The following is a 19851-nucleotide window of genomic DNA, read 5'->3' as shown; positions in this document are numbered from 1 at the left end:
TTGGGAGTTTTATCCCTCAACCAACACCCAACAGCAGATTATCTGGTCATTAGCACTTTTGTTATGGGCGGGGCACATAACATTATGCCTCCAGCTAGCAGACCAAAGACCACAAAGCACCAATGGCAAAGTCCAAAATGCAAACCATTCCTCGCTCCAGGCTGGGGTAAGAATGCTCATGTGTGAGCACTGCTGCGAGATCAAGTACACCCACTAAAAAAAAAGATAAAAGTAAATCAAAAGAAAAGAAAACAATAAGAATATTTAGGTAACCACATACTTTGCACAGCTACAAATGCAGGGAGGTACTCCACAGTCAGCAATGGGTAGGGCAGTTCTCGGATGAAGGTCTTCAGCAGGCATGCTACGTCATTGTGATGGATTTGGTCCCAGTCAAAGGTGTCGTTGTAAAATTTTGCCTCCAACTCTTGCCGATAATGCTGTGGATGAAAATGGCATCAATTTAAATCCAACCCACATCTTGCGGCTCCAGTAGAAAACAAAGCAGATTTTAGATCCAGAAGAAACACTTTTCTCTACATTTCTGTAGTAAATACTATTTTATATATTCGTTATTGGGATGCGGGCGTCGCTGGCAAGGCCAGTATTTATTGCCCATCCCTAATTGCCCTCAAGTGGCTTGCTAGGCCATTTCAGAGGGCAGTTAAGAGTCAACCACATTGCTGTGGGTCTGGAGTCACATATAGGCAAACCAGGTAAGGACAGCAGATTTCCTTCCCTGAAGGACATTAGTGAACCAGATGAGTCTTTTACAACAATCCGGTAGTTTCACAGTCACCATTACTGATACAAGCTTTTTATTCCAGATTTATTTAATTGAATTTAAATTCCCCAGCTGACATGGGTGGGATTTGAACTCATGCCTCGGGATTGATAGTCCAGGTCTCTGGATTACTAGTCCAGTGATAGTACCACTATGCTACCGTACCCTATGATTGAGTGCTACAGAGCCTAATAACAAAGCAAAATCTATATTCACTAAAGGGCTGCAGGCTGCCTTGCAGGAGGGAGATGAAATTGTTTATGTCCATAGTTACATTGAGCCAGAATAGACTTGGGCTCTTAAACAACTTTGCTCCAGAGGTACAGTTCAGCCACGATCTAATTGAATGGCGGAACAAGCCCGAAGGGGCAGAATGGCCTACTCCTGTTATTATTCCTAATCTCTGCTGCTGTAATAGCGAGAAACTCTTAATCCTAGGGTTTGAGTAGCTTAATCTGCCATAAGGATATCTTAATAAAATGTTAAATTTTTTTTAATTCTTTTTTCCTCAGTAATACCCCATCTTCAGTACTCGAAATGTAATTTTAAGATAAATATTTAAAAATAAATTAAAAATCCTTGCCATTCAAGGAAAACAGAATACTTGGCATAATAGATTCAACTTCATCGATATTGGACGATATGGATTTCCTAAATCCCAGGATGTGATAAATGATTATTTTCTCACTTCCACCTGACTGTTAAATTTTCATTCCTGTGATGTTTAGGTCCCATTAAATATTTAATTAGGTAATATTTGATGAAATAATTTCATTTGGATAAAGAATCAAAAGTGGCGTATTCCTCTGGAGTGCTTGAAAATAGAAGCTGCCATTTAGGATTGATCTGTCTTGCTGAGCATTGTGTAAAAACCCCTGGCCAAATGAGCAATCTGTCCAGCCCACCTCATTGGATTCCGTACAAGGTCAGTCACTACTGAAAAGAAATAGGTTTTCAAAAACTGCCAACCATTTCCCTTCACTGGTAGTTCTTTGCCTTTCTGACATAGCATCAACATGCAGTTTGTGTTTGACCATATGTTAATCTTTAAACAATTCAAAAGGAACTATCGTTAACTTTAACCAAACTGGCTCTACTTTTGAATGACATCATCGGGTGTACTGGCTTGGAGGAATTGCTGAACTCAAACAATATGTGCAAACTCAATTAACCACACACATAAAACTGAAACAGTGGGTTACTAATGATCTCTGTTGATTCAGCGCACTCATGCTATTGGGCTTGGGATCTTACCCAAACTCGCTCCCCCTAAGATGCCATGGCGTGGTGATTCAGAAGTGGGGGTCCTTTGGAATTGATTGCATCAGGAACCAAGCACAGCGCAGCGATCATACACAAACACTGGGGTTACACCCATCGAAAACTAAAATGACCTTACACAGTACAGTTATCAGCTAATTTGCAATTATCATAAGCAAAGTTGTTTTTTTTAAGAGACTTCATTTTTCATTCATTAATAAATCGCTCCTGGTCTTCCTTCTGGTTAGGAAGCAGAAATTACCACCCAGAATGTCCTCAAGGTTTCTCCCGTTCCTCCTCTTTGGTGGAATACCTGCTTACGCACATAAATGGGATTCCCGCCGAACATCTGCCAAAGTTCGGGAGAGGAGAGGGTCCGGAGAAATTCCAGCGTAGGTCTTTTAGCCGTGTTTAGTCTAACAGGCTGACTGAGGTTGCAGTGCCACCTCTGGAGGAGGTAAGAATAGCAGGCACTGTCGTGACTCGAACAGAATTGGCCATTGATTTCAATGAACTGTGGCAGGACATTGTCAACTCAAGGCTTTTAATATTACCGATAATTTATTCATATTACTGTCATAGCATAAGTTGCCTTCCCCAGCAACAAACCTATGGAAATTATTCCAATATAGGAAGTCTTGTGATGCACACGACTTTACAGTTTGGGTCTGGTTACTGTTGCTGTTTTGTGTCCTCTCCTAGCAACAGGCAAATTCAACAACAACTTGTAATTATATAGCACCTTTAACATCGTTATAACACTCAAGTGCCTTGGGAAGTTTAAGACAAAAATGACACTGAGCCACGCAAGAGGAAATCAGAGCAGAGCTTGGTCAAAGAGGTAGGTTTTAAGGAGCGTCTTAAAAAGGAGGAAAGAGGCGGAGGTTTAGGGAAGGAGTTCCAGAGATTAGGGCCCAGGCAACTGAAAGCACGGCCACCGAAGGTTGAGCGATTATAATCTTCCCAAAGCAAAACAGTCTAGCTACATGAAAGGCAAATGAGTACTGTCATGTATTTATCTTGTTTTTTTGAGTCATTGTAGCAATGGAACGTTCAGTTTTGAATTAAAATTAATCTAAAGCTTTCAGCTGTACTTTTTGCTCCTTGCTACAGGCTGACTGAAGGTTCAGATTTACATTTCCTGCCAATCACACGGAACAAGAGGAAAAAAAAACACATGAAAAGGTAATGGTTCATTTTTATAATCTCCTTTAATGGAAATGTGCAAGAATTTTAGTATCTAGACCCTACCCTTCCACACACAATGTGCGTGGTGGACAGTTTAATCAGTTCAGTCTGGAGCTGCCATCTCCGTGTCATGGTGGAATGTTCCGGATATATTGGTGCAGCACAATCGAAACCCAAAACCTTTTCATCTCCATCATGTCCCTCCTCACCATCCGTTCCTTCATCTCTCCCTACTCTTCCGTGCTCTCATTCTGTCATGTATGTATGCTTGGGGTTACTAGCCACCAGGTGGTACCTCTATCGGAGGTCATTGGGCTGTACGCACGTGCGTGTGGCCCAGGTATAAAAGGCAAGCCATCATGAAATATAATCACTTTGGGGCCCTAATAAAGTAGAGCCTGGTTTGTACCCGTGTTAGTTTACAGTATTCGGTATCGAGTTATTACATACATAACACAAGGATATACTTGCATTGGAGGCAGTTCAGAGAAGGTTCACTAGGTTGATTCCGGAGACGAGCGGGTTGACTTAAGATAGGTTGAGCTTATACTCATTGGAATTCAGAAGAATGAGAGGTGATCTTATCGAAACATAAGATAATGTGAGGGGGGCTCAACAAGGTGGATGCAGAGAGAATATTTCCACTCATAGGGGAAACTAAAACTAGGGGACAAAGTCTCAGAATAAGGGGCAGCCCATTTAAAACTGAGATGAGGAGGAATTTCTTCAGAGTTGTAAATCTGTGGAATTCTCTGCCCCAGAGCTGTGGAGGCTGGGTCATCGAATATATTTAAGGCAGAGATAGACAGATTTTTGAGCAATAAGGGAAGGATTATGGGGAGCAGGCAGGGAAGTGGAGCTGAGTCCATGATCAGATCAGCCATGATCTTACTGAATGGCAGAGCAGGCTCGAGGGACCAGGTGGCCTACTCCTACTCCTTTTTCTTATGTAGGATGAGAAAGTGATCAGAGAGAGCCCTATCAGTGTTCTTGAGTGGCCATGCGTGTAGGTGAGGGAATTGATGTGGAGAGTTACATTGAAAGGAGGAAAGGAAGCCATGAAAATCAGATGTGGTGGGGAGGGTGCATTCATGGAGGTTGAAGTCACTGGAGAAGGACTCCCTCAGCATACAGATAAGGAGGATCTTAAAGGAGAGGGGTGATAAAACTGAAATGTCAAATGTCAAATGTGGAAAGAGAGATAGAGGATGGGAGGAGATCCCATCTCTGCCCCAGAACTCTGACAAGGGGTCATCACTCCACAGTTGCTGCCTGACCTGCTGAGTATTTCCAGCATTTTCTAGAATCTGCATAGAGGTCAGAGAGCGCAGAGGTGGTGAGGGTGGCAGTCAGTGCGCTGACCCAGATAACTAATTCAAGATTGGTGCAAAGGTCAGAGGGTATTCTGGGATCAGTGTTAATGTCAGAGACTAGTGTGAAGCACAAATAGTCTACACATACACACCACTTAAACAGTGTACATGTGCTATTCAAAGACTGACTGATGACAGTGCTGTATTCATGCGATATATTGGTTAATATGCTGCTCTTTGACTATGGTCAAAATATTCTGCATGTAGTACAGGCTCAGTCAAGTGGACTACATAAAACTGCAACTTTTCCGACTACACTTTGGTGGCAAGGAGCCTTGCCCAGCATGGACTGGGCGCATATCTGAAAATTGCAGGAAAGTACCCATAATTTTCCAGGAATAAGGTTCCTCGCCTCGGCTGCGCAGCCAAAAGATTTCGGCCATAAAGTCTATAGTTTAAAAAAAATCTATTTAACAGATTTGCTAGTTTACTTTCTCTATAGAGCCCCTCCTTCCACCCTCCCCTGGACCATGCCATGCCATGCCCACTCCCAAGCCACGGCACCAGGCAGCCTACAAAGTTACAGTCTACCGTCAGCACCGATCTGTGTATAGAAGCTTCTAAGTGAGGCTGTCGCGTGGTGAATCACATTGCCAATGTCCTGCCCTGGCCTGGGTAAAAGGGCTTTGTCTCCTTCTGATGCTTGAGGCAAGATCAGGCTGCCATCACATGGCAATGAAAGACATCAAAACCAGAGAGAACATTTTAATGTGAGACCATGGTGGGCTTGTGTGAAGTCTGAGTGTTCCAGATTCCATTAGTTCTTCGTCTTTTTAGACAGTTTGTGTCTGATGTATAGTACACCCGCAATTTGCAAACTTCCAATGTGCAAATAAGGAAATGAGAGAGAAGCACGCAGAAAGCTAAGGAAATGCTTGGAGGATTAGTCACTCATCAGTATCTACCACTTCTCTCCAACCAGCCTCATTTTTTTCAACCAAGGAACACGATAAGAAGAAATATTTAAGCAGAACAAGGCAATGCCTCTTCTCCATAGAATGAGCCCTGATACTGCATCATGGCATAGATCGAGGATTCATAACGGTTAGCGATTACTGTATGGCTGTGTATCCGACAACATTTATATACAGCACTTAGTCATCATCATCATCATAATAGGCAGTCCCTCTCATGTATGTACATGCTGTTTGTAGCCACCTGATGGTGTCATTGTTGGAGGCCACTGAGCAGCACGCACAAGATGCTGCTCTGGTATAAAAGGCCAGCCATTTTGAGAGTCAGGCACTTTGGGCCAAAATAAAGCAGAAGAAAGGTTGTACCTTGCTTAGCTCAACAATACTCAGGTTGAACCTTTATTGCATACATACCACCCTCGGAATCGAGGAAGACTTGCTTCCACTCTAAAAATGAGTTCTTGGGTAGCTGAACAGTCCAACACGAGAACCACAGTCCCTGTCACAGGTGGGACAGAGTCTTTGATGGAAAGGGTGGGTGGGACAGGTTTGCCACACGCTCTTTCCGCTGCCCGAGCTTGATTTCTGCACGCTCTCGGCGATGAGACTAGAGGTGCTCAGCGCCCTCCCGGATGCACTTCCTCCACTTAGGGCGGTCTTTGGCCAGGGACTCCCAGGTGTCAGTGGGGATGTTGCACTTTATCAGGGAGGCTTTAAGGGTGTCCTTGTAATGTTTCCTCTGCCTACCTTTGGCTTATTTGCCATGAAGGAGTTCAGAGTAGAGCGCTTGCTTTGGGAGTCTCATGTCTGGCATGTGAAATATGTGGCCTGCTCAGCAGAGCTGATCAAGTGTGGTCAGTGCTTCAATGCTGGGGATGTTGGCCTGGTCGAGGACGCCAACGTTGGTGCGTCTGTCCTCCCAGGGGATTTGCAGGATCCTACAGAGACATCGTTGGTGGTATTTCTCCAGCGCCTTGAGGTGTCTACTGTACATGGTCCATATATCTGAGCCATACACGAGGGCGGATATTACTGCAGCCCTGTAGACCATGAGCTTAGTGGCAGATTTGAGGGCTTGGTCTTCAAACACTTTTCCTCAGGGGCCAAAGGCTGCATTGGCGCACTGGAGGCGGTGTTGAATCTCGTCGTCAATGCCTGCTCTTGTTGATAAGAGGCTCCCGAGGTATGGGAAATGGTCCATGCTGTCCAGGGCCGCGCCATGGATCTTGATGATTGAGGGGCAGTGCCATGCAGCGAGGACAGGTTGGTGGAGGACCTTTGTCTTACGGATGTTTAGCGTAAGGCCCACGTTTTCACTTAGTAAATAAATAGTTAATTACATCGCTGCAAGGATCAAAATAAACACAAGATTCAAGAATGTTTTAATTAAACTCTGGATATTTGCAGCGGTATTAGCTGTAGAAGGATATTCTCACACCTGAAAACTGAACTGCTGACTTCCCTCCATCTCCCAGCCCTCCTGCAGGTTAAAGGCGCTATATAATTATAAGTTGTTGTTGTTTTAACACCTAGCTAGGTGACGCCTCGCCAGTACTTTCTGCTTTATTTCAACCTGGTTCGGAAGCTTTTCAACCTTGATGCTTTATCCATTTATTGGGTTCGACCCGTTATCTAGGGTTAATAATCTATGATATTTAAAACATCTTGTACCATCTGCAAGATGAACTGCAGCAACTTGCCAAGGCTTCTTCACCTAGACGGACAAGGGCAGCAGATGCATGGGAACACCACCACCTGCAAGTCACACCCCATCCCGAGTTGGAAGTATATCGCCGTCGAAATCCTGGAAATCTCCCCAACCTTCACCACACTGACTGCAGCGGTTCAAGGCGGCGGCTCCTCACCACCAGCTTAGAGGGCAATTAGGGATGGGCAATAAATGCCGGCCTTGCCAGCGATGCCCACACCCTGAGAATGAATTTTTTTTTTTTTAAAAAAGGAAAACATCTTACATCTGCACAAGCTTCCTGTTAAATATTTCTAGTTCAAATCCCTATGTCCGCATTTTCAATAGAACCTGGAGCACAGAGGGAGCAGAGCACAGGAGGGGGGGGGATTCAGCAGCCCACAGAGGAGAGAGCATGGGGAGGGGTGGGGAGAATAGGTGCTTGGAGGGAACAGAGTTTGGGCAAAAGGGGTGGAGGGGTCAGTGGAGACTGAAGCCTGGAGGGAGCAGAGCACAGGAAGAGGTTGGAGCAGGAGCTTGGAGGAAGCAGAGCACGGGGTGGAGAAGCAGGAGCCTTGTGGAGGGTGGGGGGGGGGGGGGGATGGATAACGTGCTCTCCCCTCCGGTTACACCTGGGTCATGCTCGAGCATGATGGCAGAGAGTTTATTTCTCGGAGAGACCGGTGCTCGCACAGCAAGTGATGTCATCAGACAGCCTGCTATCTGGAAGTTAGGACACAGTCACTGCTTCATAATGTAAAAGTTGACCAGAAAACAATCCATGTGCCAGACATGGTGCCCCATCAGTCACCACAGCGCTCTCCCAGCATGTTTCGCTTGACGGAGGGTTTAGCGGCAGGATGGGCTTCAGTTTCCGATCGATCCGTAACCTCGCCCTTCTGCACATGTGATGGGCCAGCCGATGACATCACCGAGCATGCACCAGGGCATCCAATGACATCATCGGGGCGTCTGATGATGTTGCCGATCACGCGCCGAGGCACCTGTGACATCACTCTCAGCGCAAGCTCAGAAGCTACAACTCCGCCAGTGGCGTCACGTCCAATGGCGTCCCCATCGCCCGTTCGTCTTGAACGAAATGCGCCTCACGAAACCAACCTTGCAGCTCGAATGATGTAAAATAGTCAGTGCTGCGGATTTGTCAAATTCAGTCTCAGAGAAAAAGCGACCGCAGCCCACATGATCTTGCAGTGCCCGTTCATGGGGTCACATGACAAAGATATACATATTCAAAAAACTACCTACTTCCACCTCCACAACATTGCCCGTCTCAGCTCATCTGCTGCTGAAACCCCCATCCGTGCCTTGCTTACCATCTTAGACTATTGACTGTTCCAATCTTCTGGCTGACCTCCCATCTTCCACCCGCAATAAACTTGAGCACATCCAAAACTCTGCTGCCTGTGTCCTAACTCGCACCAAGTCTCATTCACCCATCACCCCTGTACTGGCTGAACTGCATTGGCTCCCAGTCTGTCAAAGCCTCAATTTAAAATTCTTCATCCTTGTTTTCACCCTTAACAGTCTTTTTATTCTTCTCATAGTACTTTGCTGCCCAATTGACAACTACTTTCAGAGCTCGCCCTTTTTAAGCTTTGCTGGAAACACGTATCTAAGTAACTCGCTCCCGATTCCCTCTTGATCAGGAAGCATCTCATTGACCCCTTCCACCCAACATGACATACTGAGAGCAGGAACTCAGTAAAGGAAAGAATCTGACCGTTCTGTGACTTATATATACACACTACACAACACTCAATTATTTCACATTAGCAGTACATATTAATACACTATCACTTAAAAATATCTTTAGATGGTCCTTGAAAGCATTCAAGTTTAATTGATTAACCAATGTTTTATGTTATTCCATGTTGATCCAATTATTGGCTGTCGACCCATGTATCATTGCATTGAAACTCGGTTAAAGGCAATTTCTTGTCCATTTTTTGCAACTGGCATTTATTATCCACCTTTTAACAGCCCAGTATCCAAACAATTACTTGTTAGTTTATATTAATTACACTGTAATGAATATTGATCACAAGAATGATAATGGGAAGTCACTCCTACCTTCACCCGTGAGGCAGAACCAGGTACGCGCAGAATTCCCTCAGCATCCAAACCCGTTTGTTCCATTCTGGACAAAAGCTAGGACAAGGAATTGTTACACATTTAACGTATTTTCATTATAGCAACTAAATTAAACACATTTGAATTAGAGGGATGATGTTGTCATATATTGTTCATACTGGTTCAGTCAAATCTGAAGTCTCATTTGTATATTCTTCAATTTAAGCATCACAATAAGCTCATGCTCCAAGCTCCTCTGATGCAGTTGGAAAGTTATTCATGTGAATATAGGAACAGGAGGCAGCCATTAAACGCCCCCCCGCCCCCATCAAGACCACCGACTTCCACCTCTAAACGTTGCCCGACTACGCCCCTGCCTCAACTCATCTGCTGCTGAAACCCTCAACCATGCCTTTGTTACCTCAACTATTGAGAATTCCAATGCTTTCCTGGCCAGCCTTCCATCTCCCACCATACATAATGTTGAGCTCATCCAAAACTCGGCTGCCCATGTCCTAACTCACACCAAGTCCCGTTCACCCATCACCCCCTCGCTGACCTACATTGACTCCTGGTCCAGCAATGCCTTGATTCTAAAATTCCCATCCTTGTTTTCAAATCTCTCCATGGCCTCGCCACTCATATCCCTTTCACCTCCTCCAGCCCTACAATCTTCCGAGATCACAAAACTAGAGGCCATCAATATAAGATAGTCACCAAAAAATCAAATGGGGAAATCAGAAGAAACTTCTTTGCACAGAGAGTGGTGAGAATGTGGAACTCACTACCACGGAGTGATTAAGGTGAATATTTTAGATGCATTTAAGGGGAGGCTAGATGAGCACATGAGGAAGAAGGGAAGAGAGGGTTATGCTGAGAGTTAGATAAGGAAAGACAGGAGGCGGCTCGAGTGGAGCATAAACTGGTTGGGCTGAAGAGTGTTTCTGTGCTGTTTATTCCATGTAAAGATTTCTGCGCTCCTCCAATTCTGGTCTCTTGCACATCCCTGATTTTAATCTTTCCACCATTGGAGGCCTTGCCTTCAGCTGCCTAGGCCCTAAGCTCTATAATTCCCTTCGTAAATCTCTCCACCATGCTACCCCTCTCTCCTCCTTTAGGATGTTCCTTAATACCTACCTCTTTGATCAAGCTTTTGGTCATCTGTCCTAATATCTCATGTGGTTGTGCCAAAATATTGTTTGACAACGCTCCTGTGAAGCGCCTTGGGAGATACTACATTAAAGGCACTATATAAATGTAAGCGGTTATTGTAGATCATGGCTGATGTGTACCTCAAATCCATTGGTCCATATGCCTTGATACACTTCGCCAATAAACATGTATTGATCTCATTCTTGAAAATGTCAATTGATCCAGCAATCAAGGAGAGTTCCAGATTCCCCCTACCCAGATTCCTGAATGACCTAGCTCTAAGTTTAATATACCCTCTTGTTATGGATTCCCCCATCAGAGAATCTGTATCTACTCTAACAATCCCCTTTATAACTTTAATCACCTGAATTAGATCACCCCTCAATATTCCAAATTCAAGGGAACACAAGTCAACTTTATGCACCGTCCTCATAACTTAACCCTTTTAGCCCTGGTATCATTCTGGTGAATCTGCGCTGTACACCAAGAAAGATTGGTATCAGTATCCTGACACATTATACCGATGAACCTTTCAAATTGTTAACATCCTCTTTTAACTCTTCACTAAGGAACCATCTGGGGTCTTACTGCCATGTCTTCAGCTACCAAGGATCTAAACTTTAGAATTCCCTCCCTAAGCCTCTCTGCTTCTCTACCTCTCTCTGCTCCTTTAAGGCCTTCCTTAAAATCTACCTCTTTGACCCAAGCTTTTAGTCGTCTGCCTTAATTTTTCCTTACGTGGCTCGGTGTCAAATTTTGTTTGATAACACTCTTGTGAAGCGCCTTGGGACGTTTTCCTACGTTAAAGGCACCATATAAATACAAGTTGTTGTTGTTTACCTCCCACTGTAGGTGCATGACACGGACTCAGATCACCGAACCCAGTCCCGATCAAAATGAATTTAATTTACTAGGTTACCCTCAAGCTGCTGAATGAACTAACTGGCTTCTTGATTATTTGGCAAGATAAAGCACAAGCAATGCATTAAACACTATTCATTGGTTACAAATCACAACTTAAAAGTCATCGACCTGAAACGTTAACTGTTTCTCTCTCCACAGTTGCTGCCTGACCCGCTGAGCGTTTCCAGTGTTTTCTGTTTGTTTTAACTTAGTTAAAGTTGGATATATGAATCTTAATAGGCAGGCATCCCCAGAATTGAAGAACTGACCACACTTGATGAGCTCCGCTGGGCAGGCCACATAGTTCGCATGCCAGACACGAGACTCCCAAAGCAAGCGCTCTACTCAGAGCTCCATCACAGCAAATGAGCCAAAGGTGGGCAGAGGAAATGTTACAAGGACACCCTCAAAGCCTCGCTGATTAAGTGCAACATCCCCACCGACACCTGGGAGTCCCTGGCCAAAGACCGCCCTAAGTAGAGGAAGTGCATCCGGGAGGGCACTGAGCACCTCGAGTCTCATCGCCGAGAGCATGCAGAAATCAAGCACAGACAGCGGAAAGAGCGTGCAGCAAACCAGTCCCTCCCCACCCACCCCTTCCCACCTGTGACAGACCGTGGTTCTCGTATTGGACTGTTCAGCCACCAAAGAACTCATGTTAAGAGTGGAAGCAAGTCTTCCTCGACTGAGGGACTGCCTATGATGATGAGGAGGCATGCATGAATGTAATTAGAGTTACTTGGCAAGTTAGTAGTAAATTAATGGGCACAGTTACTTAAAACAAATAGCAAATATTACACAGCCAAGTCAGGATATCACTGTAAATCAGCATTAATGGATGCTGAGTATTAACTATAGCAGTGATCAGAGTCTGAGGTGCTATATTGGCGAGATTATTTTAAGTGCAATTTCTCAGATAGCTGACAAGTTAACAGCTTTGATTGGCTAGTCTAGCAACTAGCTCAAGTCTACGTGCATGATTAACAACATCCAGAACACACTCAAACGCATCCTCACAAACGGTGCATTTGAGTCAATATCCATCCTTCTCGTTGGGTTTATCTATTTCACTTGGATCTTTGGTTCCAACCAAGTCCAACTTACACACGTGACCATACCCGAGCTACTCTGAATTAAATGGCACGCTCAGCTCTGCCTGTAACCGGCTGCATAGCCACAATTTAGTTTCTAACCTCTGACATGCTGTTCTTAAAAAAGGTACCTTGTACTAGTAAGGATACCTTTTGCATCTGCTAGATAAAAGTTCTTGAAGAACTGAGGAAATAAAAGTCGTCTTCTGGTTAGCACTGAGACTAAGAAAGACTGCTATTTCTAGCCAAGACAAAGCCAAACTCTACCTCCGAGTGACCCATGTGACAGAAGGGCTCCCGCTTTTATGCGTCAAATCATTCCCAACAATCGGTACTCCCCAGGATTTACAGACAGGTCAGCTCCACTTCTTCCAACCCACCCCCACCCCACCTTACAGCCTTACTTTTAACAAGGGACCTACACAAGTATTAGGGGTCGTGGCTTGTTCGCAACTCACTAAGTGCTTCTTCCCTGGATCCGGGCGAGGGACAATGACTTTATGACTTAATGGTTTAAAAGCCTGTAGTCACCGTTTACATCCCAGTACTTAGTTCAACAGCTGAACTCCACGTTGTATGGGTATCCTCAAGCCATTTCTTTTACAATCTCAGATAACATTTTGGTCATTTTACAGGGCACTTTTCCAACAACCCCCTTCAAGGCCAATATATCGTCCCTAAGGTTCGGTACCCAAAACTGAACAGTTCTCCAGGTGGAGTCTGACCAAAGCCCGTACAACTGGTTTATCAAATTCCTCACTCTTCAATTCAAACCCTTTGCGATAAGGCCAATTTTGAGGGTGCTTGAATTTTTAGGCCATAATGTTACTTATCTGGTTGTTCGTCTTTGGTTAAATACATGAACTCATTAGTTTTAACCTAAAATGGGCTCAATTTGTTGTCAATCTACCACTTGTTGATGACAGCAGATAGATCTGATGGTAACACCAAAGTAAAATATTTAACGGAGATGTTATCTTGGGCATGTTACTGAGAGCTGAAGGCAAATGAAGATAGTCTTGAAGGCATAGGGGGAGCAGGGGCTCACCCATGAAAATTATTTCACAAACTGGAGCCAAGAAATCTAGAATAGGAATAGGGATGACACAAAAACATAACCCCAGATAAAGAGCTGTATTATTTTTTTCTAAAGAATGCGATACATCAAAAGACATTGGATAATTAAATTGAAATGAGGGGGTTTCACTCCAAAATGAAACTTGACAGGTCCTGCTTGCAGAAAGTCTGTTAAAATCATGTGCCCCCCCCCCCCCCCGCGCCATCACCCACGATGGATTCAATATGAAGAACTAAGTCTCTGATTCATTGAGAGAGAAATCTTTAAAGGAGAACAGTCTTGACCAATATTTGAAGAGATCAGCTCATTAGGAGGAAATCTGAAGTAAGGAGTACTCAGTTTTCCAAACGCTCAATCTGACTCAATGTGATATTAAAAAAACCAATGTGGACTGCCTCAGGCATCAAAGCTTGAAGAGGCCAAACATCACACACCAGCCCAGCTGGGCAGAGGAAGTGGCTGCTGGTACAGAGCCAAGCAGATCATTCAGGAGAGGATTAAGCTACATTCTCCAGCAACTGTTCTGTTGAGAGCCTATCCATTACATGCACAAAGGCTACCTTTAACTGTAATCCACACTGTAAAACCAAACCATCAAATCTAATCCATTTTTTTTGTACATCTTTTAAAATATATATTGTTTCTTCCGTGCAGACGTTGTTGCGTATGATTTGCGAGCGCTTTCGAGCTCTGTCTCTGTGCTCAAGGTGTGACTACATGCTATCTGCACTGTTGGACACCTCACTATCCTTCTATACAACGCCGCAAGCTAAGCTAGCCCACATTAAAGCCTGGGCCCAGTCGAGCATTTCTGCTCAAAGTATTGTACTTACTTTTTGAAAGATGAGAGGAATTTTCGTTCCTGGAACTTTCTTTTGATCATGTTCCAGCAATGTTGTGAGGGGGACGCCGAAGGGGCCAGTTTCTGTAACAAACAAGGAACTTACCTTATTAAAACATACATCGCTTTTTTTTTTGAATGGGGATCAGTAGTAAGTATACTTTTACATTAATTTGATGCCTTCAACTATTTTTCCTAAGCCACTTCACTTGTGGTCCTCTCACCTCAGCTTTCTCTAAAACTTTGTTGAAATTCTGGTGTTTAGCACTGGACTGAGATTTTAATTTAATCTTTGGGCTGCTGATCACTAGATAAGTAAAACTGATTAAAAGACATTTAAAGCAGTTATCAGGAAGGTGCTATTTACTCAAAGGATGTTATATGATTGAACCCATCGACCAGACAGGGTTGTGAAGTCAAAAGCTTTAAAGACATTCAACATGCAGCTGGATGCTATGGTTGGGCAACTGGGATACTGGAGGGTTGAGCTTCAATGGGGCCTGATGGTCTGTTACAAACATACAATGATGGACAGGTAAAGACCATCTGATCCATCAAGCCTGTCCCACACAGTTGCCATACCTTGTGTGTGGAATTCTGCGAGTCATCCACATGAGACGGCAGCTTGTTCCAGAGGTCTACTATTCTCTGGGAAAAGAACCACCTCCTTTCGTCTAACCTAGATCTAGCCTTATACAATTTAAATTCATGACCCCTGGTCCTGCCTAACTTATTTAATTGAAATAAACTGTCAGCTGGACCACCATTTATTCAATCATTCCCTCATTCTTGACTTTTGTCATGCTTTCAGTTTCTCTTAGTATGTCCGCTGCCCTGAGCTGATACTTTTGATGAACTCACATCAATAATCTTATCTACTTCATTTGCAAGTGGCACTCAACACCACAGATACAAATTGAATGGCGAATAAATGCAAATGCTAAAAGCAGTGCGATCCTACGCCTAGAACTCTGTAATCTTGGACATATTTTGTGTCATATTATACAGTGCCATGAAAGGATGTGGTAGTGCAGTGGAAAACTCACCCTTTGCTCTAACTCTCTGAGTCTTGTTCCTCTTTAGTTCTATTCCCAGTGCATCGTAGAAAGTTGTTATCTCTATTAGAGAGAGGTTGTGGATTTTTTTCATGTCCTGAGAGGATAAGTCTCCAATTTGTGTTAATCCCAGCCTATCTTCCCGAATGGTAAATTTCTGAAATTGAAATAGACTCAATTTGTGAAATTACTGTGTTGTAACATAAATTTAAGGGGAGGTTGGACAAGCATATGAGGGAGAAGGGAACAGAGGGTTATGCTGACACAGTTAGATGAAGAAACATAACATAAGAAATAGGAGCAGTAGGCGGCCATTTGGCCCCTCGAGCCTGCTCTGCCATTCAATGAGATCATGACTTATCTTCTACCTCAACTCCACTTTCCCCATATCCCTTAACATCCAAAAATCTAGCGACCTTTGTCTTGAATATATTCAACGACTGAGCCTCCACAGCCCTCTGGGGTAGAGAATTCATAATGTCTTCTTTGGCAAATAAATGTTAAATTGATTTAACTGGACAGTTGAGTTTAAGAAATAAGTTAGTATTTGGCCTGAAAGCTGGAGCATCGCCACAGCACTCTGGAGCTGTGTGCCCTGTCCCACGGAGCAATATGATAACGGCTCTTGTCCACAATCCCATATAGCCGTTGCCAATTTCAACCATCGGGAGATGGTGGACACAGACCATATGCTTAATTACAGGGTAGAGAGAGAAAATCAAAAGGAAAGCCATCACCAGGCTACTCTTGTGTACATCATAGTGGCCACTTACACAGAAAAGTATGGGAACAGGACAGACCAGGACAATCTCACCCCACCCCGGCTGGGGAATGTGTGGCATGGGAGCAGTACAGAATAGAAAAGGCAGAAAATAATTCACAACTTCCAACAATGACTTGTGTTTGGGTAGAATATACAGAACATATGAAACGGAATATATGTATTTTTTTTTAAAAAAACAGGGTAACCAAAATAAATATAGGAGTACATAGGATTATATAGGATATACGGCACAGAAACAGGCCTCCTCGCGAGCCTCCACCCGTCTTTCCTCATCTAAATCTATCAGCATAACCTTCTATTCCCTTCTCCCTCATATGCTTGTCCAGCCCCCGCCTTAAATTTATCTATATTATTCACTTCAATCACTCCATGGTAGTGAGCTGCACATTCTCACCACACTTCGGGAAATCAGGAGAAACTTCTTTACCCAATTGGATTTTTTGGTGACTATTTTATATTGATGATCTTTAGTTATGCTCTTCCCCACAAGTGGAAACTTTCTCTCTGTATCCACGTGATCAAAACCCTTCATAATTTTAACCACCTCTATTAGGTCACCCCTCAAACCTTTCTCCCCCCCGCCGAGAAAAACAAAAGAGAACCAGCCTGTTCATCCTTTTCTTCTGGTATCAGTCTTGTAAATCTTCTCTGCACCCTCTCCAGTGCCTCTATATATAGGCTACACCAGAAAGAGAGAGGGAGGGAGGGAGGGAGGGAGGGAGATTTGCATTGAAGGTTTGTTTTGGATTGAACCAACAATCCTCAGCCTTAGCTCTCACATATCCTGTCCAAATCCTGAGAGACAGCACAGCTGTTGTTGAATAGATAGGCGTTTCTGCGGCCGCAACCGAGACTCCAGGATGGTATGTTGCCTCCCTGGTGCAAGGGTCAAGGATGTCTCGGAGCGGGTGCAGGACATTCTGAAATGGGAGGGAGAACAGCCAGTTGTCGTGGTGCACATTGGTACCAACGACATAGGCAAAAAAAGGGATGAGGTCCTACGAAACGAATTTAAGGAGCTAGGAGCTAAATTAAAAAGTAGGACCTCAAAAGTAGTAATCTCGGGATTGCTACCAGTGCCACGTGATAGTCAGAGTAGGAATCGCAGGATAGTGCAGATGAATACGTGGCTTGAGCAGTGGTGCAGCAGGGAGGGATTCAAATTCCTGGGGCATTGGGACCGGTTCTGGGGGAGGTGGGACCAGTACAAACCGGACGGTCTGCACCTGGGCAGGACTGGAACCAATGTCCTAGGGGGAGTGTTTGCTAGTGCTGTTGGGGAGGATTTAAACTAATATGGCAGGGGGATGGGAACCAATGCAGGGAGACAGAGGGAAACAAAAAGGAGACAAAAGCAAAAGACAGAAAGGAGATGAGGAAAAGTGGAGGGCAGAGAAACCCAAGGCAAAGAACAAAAAGGGCCACTGTACAGCAAAATTCTAAAAGGACAAAGGGTGTTAATAAAACAAGCCTGAAGGCTTTGTGTCTTAATGCAAGGAGTATCCGCAATAAGGTGGATGAATTAATTGTGCAAATAGATGTTAACAAATATGATGTGATTGGGATTACGGAGACGTGGCTCCAGGATGATCAGGGCTGGGAACTCAACATTCAGGGGTATTCAACATTCAGGAAGGATAGAATAAAAGGAAAAGGAGGTGGGGTAGCATTGCTGGTTAAAGAGGAGATTAATGCAATAGTTAGGAAAGACATTAGCTTGGATGATGTGGAATCTATATGGGTAGAGCTGCAGAACACCAAAGGGCAAAAAACGTTAGTGGGAGTTGTGTACAGACCTCCAAACAGTAATAGGGATGTTGGGGAGGGCATCAAACAGGAAATTAGGGGTGCATGCAATAAAGGTGTAGCAGTTATAATGGGTGACTTTAATATGCACATAGATTGGGCTAGCCAAACTGGAAGCAATACGGTGGAGGAGGATTTCCTGGAGTGCATAAGGGATGGTTTTCTAGACCAATATGTTGAGGAACCAACTAGGGGGGAGGCCATCTTAGACTGGGTGTTGTGTAATGAGAGAGGATTAATTAGCAATCTCATTGTGCGAGGCCCCTTGGGGAAGAGTGACCATAATATGGTGGAATTCTGCATTAGGATGGAGAATGAAACAGTAATTTCAGAGACCATGGTCCAGAACTTAAAGAAGGGTAACTTTGAAGGTATGAGGCGTGAATTGGCTAGGATAGATTGGCGAATGATACTTAGGGGGTTGACTGTGGATGGGCAATGGCAGACATTTAGAGACCGCATGGATGAAGTACAACAATTGTACATTCCTGTCTGGCGTAAAAATAAAAAAGGGAAGGTGGCTCAACCGTGGCTATCTAGGGAAATCAGGGATAGTATTAAAGCCAAGGAAGTGGCATACAAATTGGTCAGAAATAGCAGCGAACCTGGGGACTGGGAGAAATTTAGAACTCAGCAGAGGAGGACAAAGGGTTTGATTAGGACAGGGAAAATGGAGTACGAGAAGAAGCTTGCAGGGAACATTAAGGCGGATTGCAAAAGTTTCTATAGGTATGTAAAGAGAAAAAGGTTGGTGAAGACAAACGTAGGTCCCCTGCAGTCAGAATCAGGGAAAGTCATAACGGGGAACAAAGAAATGGCAGACCAATTGAACAAGTACTTTGGTTCGGTATTCACTAAGGAGGATATAAACAACCTTCCGGATATAAAAGGGGTCAGAGGGTCTAGTAAGGAGGGGGAACTGAGGGAAATCTTTATTAGTCGGGAAATTGTGTTGGGGAAATTGATGGGATTGAAGGCCGATAAATCCCCAGGGCCTGATGGACTGCATCCTAGAGTACTTAAGGAGGTGGCCTTGGAAATAGCGGATGCATTGACAGTCATTTTCCAACATTCCATTGACTCTGGATCAGTTCCTATGGAGTGGAGGGTAGCCAATGTAACCCCACTTTTTAAAAAAGGAGGGAGAGAGAAAACAGGGAATTATAGACCGGTCAGCCTGACCTCAGTAGTGGGTAAAATGATGGAATCAATTATTAAGGATGTCATAGCAGTGCATCTGGAAAATGGTGACATGATAGGTCCAAGTCAGCATGGATTTGTGAAAGGGAAATCATGCTTGACAAATCTTCTGGAATTTTTTGAGGATGTCTCCAGTAAAGTGGACAAAGGAGAACCAGTTGATGTGGTATATTTGGACTTTCAGAAGGCTTTCGACAAGGTCCCACACAAGAGATTAATGTGCAAAGTTAAAGCACATGGGATTGGGGGTAGTGTGCTGACGTGGATTGAGAACTGGTTGTCAGACAGGAAGCAAAGAGTAGGAGTAAACGGGTACTTTTCAGAATGGCAGGCAGTGACTAGTGGAGTGCCGCAAGGTTCTGTGCTGGGGCCCCAGCTGTTTACATTGTACATTAATGATTTAGACGAGGTGATTAAATGCAGTATCTCCAAATTTGCGGATGATACTAAGTTGGGTGGCAGTGTGAGCTGCGAGGAGGATGCTATTAGGCTGCAGAGTGACTTGGATAGGTTAGGTGAGTGGGCAAATGCATGGCAGATGAAGTATAATGTGGATAAATGTGAAGTTATCCACTTTGGTGGTAAAAACAGAGAGACAGACTATTATCTGAATGGTGACAGATTAGGAAAAGGGAAGGTGCAAC

At 44.1% G+C, this 19851-nt stretch overlaps 1 protein-coding gene across 1 annotated transcript in view; it reads right to left on the bottom strand.

Moving 5' to 3' along the window:
• The window catches only part of arhgap28 (Rho GTPase activating protein 28), an 83853-nt gene that overhangs the window by 12379 nt on the left and 51623 nt on the right, over positions 1-19851 (bottom strand). The window contains exons 6-9 of the mRNA XM_070876982.1: positions 15409-15574; positions 14355-14446; positions 9298-9375; positions 281-440 (exon numbers count right to left, since the gene is read on the bottom strand). Coding sequence (XP_070733083.1) covers positions 281-440; positions 9298-9375; positions 14355-14446; positions 15409-15574 — 496 coding nt within the window. The remainder of the gene's footprint in view (positions 1-280; positions 441-9297; positions 9376-14354; positions 14447-15408; positions 15575-19851) is intronic.

The sequence above is a fragment of the Pristiophorus japonicus genome, chromosome 1, assembly GCF_044704955.1.
Source record: "Pristiophorus japonicus isolate sPriJap1 chromosome 1, sPriJap1.hap1, whole genome shotgun sequence".
In the NCBI taxonomy this organism is placed as follows: Eukaryota; Metazoa; Chordata; class Chondrichthyes; family Pristiophoridae; genus Pristiophorus; species Pristiophorus japonicus.
This window is presented reverse-complemented; position numbering and strand designations above follow the sequence as displayed.